General features: G+C 31.1%; 1 protein-coding gene across 2 annotated transcripts in view; it reads left to right on the top strand.

The window, feature by feature from the left end:
* The first annotated feature begins 1,377 nt into the window (after nt 1–1,377).
* LOC106469882 (RNA polymerase II subunit A C-terminal domain phosphatase SSU72-like) overlaps nt 1,378–6,871 on the top strand; it is a 45,391-nt gene continuing 39,897 nt past the window's right edge. Inside the window, exons 1-2 of one of the 2 annotated variants that reach the window (XM_013930401.2) lie at nt 1,378–1,556; nt 2,187–2,273. In XM_013930401.2, the coding sequence (XP_013785855.1) occupies nt 2,197–2,273 (77 nt within the window). In that variant the 5' untranslated portion in view covers nt 1,378–1,556; nt 2,187–2,196. The remainder of the gene's footprint in view (nt 1,557–2,186; nt 2,274–6,871) is intronic. The other variant, XM_013930402.2, reaches the window with a different exon arrangement.

The following is a 6,871-nucleotide window of genomic DNA, read 5'->3' as shown; positions in this document are numbered from 1 at the left end:
GATCTGCAGTCAGAGAGTATTATTGAGCACGTTCGTTGTTATAGCGTTTGTTTTAGCGCGATTGTTGAAGTTGAGTGTATCAGTAAAGTTATATTCGGAAAGAATAAACCAGTTTTATTAAGAGAGAACTTGTGTCGCTAAAGTTTCGTCGGAACGAAGTTACGGAAAGTTAATTAACAAACGGAGACGTAACAATACATATAGCAGTTAAGAACTAAGGCTATTCTAGTCCATATATAATTTAGGTAATACTAAATGTGTTAAAAAATATGAAAAGCTTTTAAACAGACGGAACGAATGAAATTTGAAGAATCTTTACAGCTTTAACCATTTTATAATGTTACGTCTCCGTTTGTTAATTGATTTTTTTCCGTAACTTCGTTCCGACGAAACTTTAACGACACAAGTCCTTACTTAATAAAACTGGTTTATTCTTTCCGAATATAACTTTACGATACACTTATTTTCAACAGTCGCTTTTTTACAAACGTTTTAACAACGAACGTTAACTTCAACAATACGTCTCACTCTGACTGCAGTTCAATTACTCATTACCTACACACACATTATTGTTCCGTCACGTTGTCACCCTCTTTTATATACAAGCCTACCCTATATCTAGTAAATACTAGAGCATTCGCCAAGGTACAGGATAGTTCTAGAAAATAGGTGGCGCCACACCAATCACGTGACCTCGATGACGCAACAATAACATTACATGTTATATATGAAAATTATTAGTAGTTAAGTGTCTATCGGTTTCGATAAAACATTAGTTATTAGAGAATCTATATACATATAATAGTACTGTCCGTTGTATGTTCATGTAACTGCTTCTCAGGGTGTGGATGGAATGCATCAAAATTGGTATGGAGGTTCATTAAGTCCATGCGGGGCTACATAGAAATTTTCAGTTTTGCATTTTGTGTATTTTACGGACATTTTTGCGTTTTTTACCACAAATCACCTTCTGTGGATGGATCTTTCCCAAATTTGGTATGGAGATTCATTAGGTCCATGGGAAGATACATAAAATTGTTTGTATTTTGTGGGTTTTATGGACATTTTTGCATTTTTTACCACTACTTCGCCCCCTATTGATGGAACTTTACCAACTTTAGCATGAAGGTTTGTTGGGTCCATGCGGAGATACATGCAAATTTGCGGTTTCACATTTTGTTTTTTGCAGTTTTTATGGGCGTTTAGTACAATTACATATAAGGAAAGCAACTTTTCACGTATCTAAGATAACCTTTCATTAATCATGAATTTACATAATTTCTGTCCAGGGGACGGGTACTCCAGCTAGTTTATTATAAATTAAAATTTAATAGTTAAATATCAGTGTTTCTCTGTTTTATGCTCTGAGTAACAGGGGGCGCATCGTATAATGTGTGTTAATGAGGAGTAAAGTTAGTGAACGGTAGTGTAGAGTTAGTATGGAAATAGGAGATTTGTTAATGTAAATTTGCAACATTTTAAAGTTTAAAGATTATATTCAGTTCTGCTTCGTGTAAGATATACTTCATTTGTTTGTGACTTTTCTAAATTCGAAGGTGATATTACTTTTTATTCTCATACTCCGCGCTCGAGCCGTACAATTACTATGATTTAGTTTACAAAGTTTAATTTGTACTTTGTAGTGCAAAAACTGACATAATGTGACATACTAATTGTTGCTATTAGTATTACCGACAGTGTGTGAAATTGAAAAGAGAATCTGTGAAGCAGAGGCCTAATGCATTCTTTGGTTGGACTGTACCCTCTGCTGTTTAGGTTACTAATAGTAATACTGTACTGTGGACTCAAAACACCATAGATATTACGTTATTAAATTAGTTTTATTCCATAAACTTTGATTTATTTTATTATTTTCATATATTGTGACGCTAGACTTTGCAGTCTCTGTTTAGTAGTACTAGTAGTGGTAGTTAAACTAAATACTAAAATAGTACTATTTTATTTGTACGTCGTGGCTGTCATATTTTCATTTCAATTTGTGTGTTTAACATAAAATCTTGTAAGTGCTTGAGTGAAGTAGCATATTGCCTTAGCTTATTAAATTTAAAACAGATTTACTTATAAAAAATTTTTAGGAGTTGAAGAACTATAAAAAAAGTATAACTAGATGCATGTTAACAGCAAATGCTAACTAGCATCGTTAAAGTGAAAATATACTTTTATAGGTCCAGAGAAATGATAAATGATCTCAAAATTGCTGTTGTTTGCTCAAGTAATCAAAATCGAAGCATGGAAGCTCATGCCTTTTTGAGGTGAGACTAAAATTAGGAAGATTTTGTGTCATGTTAATGAAACTAAATGATTAAAACTTTGTTTTTGGTATATTAAGAGTGAAAAATTAATATTACTTAAGTTTTTTGTTATTCAATGTGTGTAATAATTAGTATTATTGAAATAATCTCATAATAGAAATATATATTACAAAATTTTTACTGTCAAAGTAAGAATAATATCTCCAACACTGTGTTGGTTCTATTGCATTTGGCTGAAGTTTTCTGCACAAAAGTAAGCATTGGTGATAGTGATTATGGAGTGTTTACTTGCACTGCTGTTTAAAAAAATGTTTCTGCTTGCTTTGACTATCTGCATGAATGATCATTTCTTTTGAAATTCAGAAGTAAATTAAATTCCAAACTTTCTTGATCACTAGGAAAATAAACTTAGACCAGACGAAAAATATCTTGTTTTATGATTTTTACATCATTAATTTGAGAGTTCAATTGTTTTCTTGGGAAGAGGATCAAAAATTAGAGCATAAAAATGAAAAGTATTGATATTCACACTTGCTTATCTGTTCTTCATAATAAAAAAAACTTACTACCTCAACATCTGACTGAAATATTTGATATTTATTCAAAATAATGCTTATCCTGTACACTTGTAATGTAAAGTAATTTTATTCAAAGTGTTTAAATATGGAACTAATTTCTTTGCTTTACCAAAATTTGGGGGAAATAACAATTTTGCCCACTATTTTACAGGTTTTTGTCAAAAAATTCAAGATTTTTTTTAAGGCTTGACTGTATTGTCAAGAACAGGAAACATGGGTGTACTTTTAAGTAAAAAATAAGATCAAGAAGTTTTCCATCTGAAACCAAGGAAAACTAAATAACTAAATAGACATTTGTGATCTGATTTAGTATTACTTGATATGTAACATCAGAAATAAGTGATGTTGAGTAGTCTAGCACAGTGGTTCCCAACTGCCAGTCTATAAACCAGTGTCTGTCTGCAAGACAGTTGAATAAAGAAATGTTTAGTTTAAAATATACCTACTGAAATGTATTGTTTTATATAGTATAAAACTACTTTATTATAGAAAACTGTCCATAAAATTTTGTGATAAGAAATTAGCTGATTTTCAGTTGGGAACCACTTGTCAAGCTTATATGATTGAAGTTTAATTTCTGATGATAATTTTACTCTCTTGCTACTGAATTTGCCATGTTAATACTCCTGTACCAGTTAAAAATATGATCATAATCTTCCTTAAAATTTTAGAAATGACTACAGTATTAATGAGTTCAAACCAGTGTATATAATGATGTGTATTGAGAAATGGAAATAGTAATTTTTATTGAGATAGTCTTCAAAATGGGAATTTTTTGTACAGTTTTTTAAATTACTTTTAATTCAAGGTTTAAAAAGGAAATAATAAATACATTTGTGCATTTGTTTGAAATAAGTTGAAGAACTTTCATTTTCCTATTAAAATCTGATTTTAATTACTTCATAAAATTATAAACTTCCGAGCCTTAAAAAACAATACTTAAATTTATTTCTACCAAAAGTTCTGAAACAAAAGTTATTCATATTATTCTTGAATGTTGTGAGTAAATTAAACCTTAAAATAAATCTTGATGATGATATTGGGTTCAAATAACTTTTGTTTATATGAATTAGATGGTTCAGAGAAGTTTTAAATTTTCTAATGCTTAACTACTTTGGTGTGTCTAGAATTTATTATATAGCAGTTGGTTTGTACTTTACCTTGTAGTCAAGAGTCTGCCTTGGTAAGAGTAACATTGGAATGATGTTGGATATTTTTACATAGTTAAATTTGTGTTCATGAAGTCAGAGCTTCAGTATTTTTTTTTTGTTGTTGTTGTTTTATTTTCACAACAGATATAGGCTAAAATTTGGTTGGGAGTGAAATATTTCTTTTTAGTGTTGTTTTCCTGCTGTTCCTATGTAATTATCTTGTTTATCTTCCAGATTTTCAATTTCTCTGATTTTCTCAATACATTTGCAGTTTCCTTTAGTTTGGTGACTAACTGCAAGTGTTTGTTCTGGTATAAAAGTGTCGTGGTTCTTCATCAGTTGGTTAACATCCTTATGTCCTATAACTTGCTAATTGACTGTAATTTAGTATGTAAGTATTCACAATTTCCGTTAACTTGGTGAACAACATGTTTAATGAAAAGGTTGCTGTTTGTTGTTTGGCTGTTTTTAGTTAATTTCTAAAGTGTGAATATTCTAGAAGAGGATATAGATCTTCTTGTAGAATCTGTTGATTTTATAAATATTTGTGAGAAATAAAACTTCCTAAGAAAATAAGTTTCTCTTTGTGTTTGTATACTTGTGGTATTTATAGAAGTTTCTTTATTCTTATATATTTCACTTATGAGTGCAAAAGTGTTTGTAAAGTGCTCAATGTTTTGGGGTATGTTGTCATGATTACGGTATTTAGTGGTTCATACTATAGCTAGGCAATGACTCGATTAAACAACACAATTAATCACCTATGAGCATTGATTACGTAAATTTGTGTCGTAAAATAATCAACAAAGCCAAATTTATGTTTTCAATTATAACTATGAATATTTGAAGTATTGCAGTTATGATTTCTATTTATTATTTTCAACTAATTCTAGGTGCTTCAGCTTAATCTATGAATTTCATGATACAAATAATCAACTAATTGAAATTATTGTTTCTGATTATTATTATTTTTCATTGTTCTCATGTGAGAATAACCTATTATTCTTCGATGCTTTGTTTAGGGAAGTATTCATGATGAGTATACTGGAATGGATGGCAACTGCCTAATGTAAAAAAAACACAAGTTTAGAGGGTGACATTTGAAAAGTCTTCCATCTTTTGTCTGCACTTGTGTTTTTTCACAATAGGCAGTTGCCATTCATTCTAGTATACTCATCAATAACACTGGCCCACAAGTTGGCTAGATAGCTCTTGGGATGCTGCTTCCAAATCTGTTTTGGGTTTTCCTCTAGCATGTCAAGTTGTTGTGAGGAGACCGACCAAATTTGAAAGGTTATTGCCTTAATTATAATTGAAGTTGTACATTTCTTTTTCATAACTTTGTACTGTATAAATTAAACTAAGTGTATGGTGCATATAACACTTATGGGAATTGTATTGAAAAATGAATAAAGTTCTAACGTTAACTAGCCTAATGTGTGATTATTACCTAAATTGTGTTGAAATTAACACTAGTTATATTTCGATAACTAGATGTGCTAGAATAAAACAGTTTTGGAATAAATGTGCAAACTGATCTAGAAAAGTATTTACATCTTTGATGAGAGAAAAAAGTTTGATTTTGGTTGACCAGTGTAATCAATTAGTTGAACATAAGTTATATAATTTAAGGACAACAAGGGACCTGTTGGTCCATCTAGGCTTTCCTCCCACCACCCATTAAACTAAACTTTGAAATAACAATAAAACACTCATAACTAGTTCTTATCATTCAAATATTTATTAATAATTCCCTTAGATATACTGTATCCATCACATCAGAAGGAAATCCCTTCCAAAGGTCTCCAAATACTGTATTAGAAAAATAAAACTCTTAGCTGTGGATAAATTCTACTCTGTAAAAAGTATATTTCTTACCTTTAGCCCTACCATTTGCAGTATTAAATGCAATAAAAACATATGATGATGAAAACACAATCCCTTAACATGATTTGACTCTTAAAATTTCCCATACTATATGACTGAAATTAAAATCATCCATAATTATAACCTTATTAGCAGCTAAAACCTTAATATCACTGTAAAGTGTCTCATTAATTTCATCAGTAGCATCTGGTGGTCTGTACAAAATTCCCACTATAAGCCTTTTACCTTTATATCTGCTAACAGAAACACAAATGAATTCAGTCTCCTTGCTGTTATCTTTGATATCCTCAATTTCAACAGAATTTAACTCATATTTTACACATAAAGCTGCTTCACCGCCTCTCTTTAGTACCCTATTCTTATTAAATAACCTGTAGCCCTGTATTTTGGAGAAAGTTTTGTCATTAAAATCATCTATGTTTCCATGTTTCAGTTATTCCCATTATATCAAAATCCACAATTTCTACCAGTGCTCTAAAGTCATCTGTTTTATTTCTTATACTTCTAGCATTGCAATAGTCACAATTAAGCCTATGCTTAGAACTACTTCTACACTTTGTTCCTGCTAAAATGTTTCTCTGCATCTTTTTTTTATTGCATTTAGTTTATCCTGTTTGCACTACTATCTAGTCCTGGTTTAAAACTTCCCTTACAGCTGAGTGAATAGCTCTTGCAAACAGGCCAATCTTTACCTTATTTAAATGTAAACCATTCATTTCAAAAGCTCTCTTCTAGCATTGGTTTGGTTGTTTGAAGTTTTATAGCACAAAGCAACAAGGCTATCTACACTTTCCCTTCTCCCATTGAACTGATCCCACAAGTCTGACCAGCCAGTCTGCTCATCCTTACATATTGTTACGATAGTGGGGCCACGTGACGAGTATTCTAGAAGATTCGCTAGTGTGTTACGACAGTGGGGGTCACGTGATGACAGCAGAAGTCAAGTGACGCTGGTAGCACGTGTTGAGAGTCTTAGAGTTTC

This window comes from Limulus polyphemus, unplaced genomic scaffold, assembly GCF_000517525.1.
Source record: "Limulus polyphemus unplaced genomic scaffold, Limulus_polyphemus-2.1.2 Scaffold3703, whole genome shotgun sequence".
NCBI lineage: Eukaryota > Metazoa > Arthropoda > Merostomata > Xiphosura > Limulidae > Limulus > Limulus polyphemus.
Note: the sequence above shows the minus strand (reverse complement) of the source record. Positions and strands in the feature narration are given on the sequence as shown.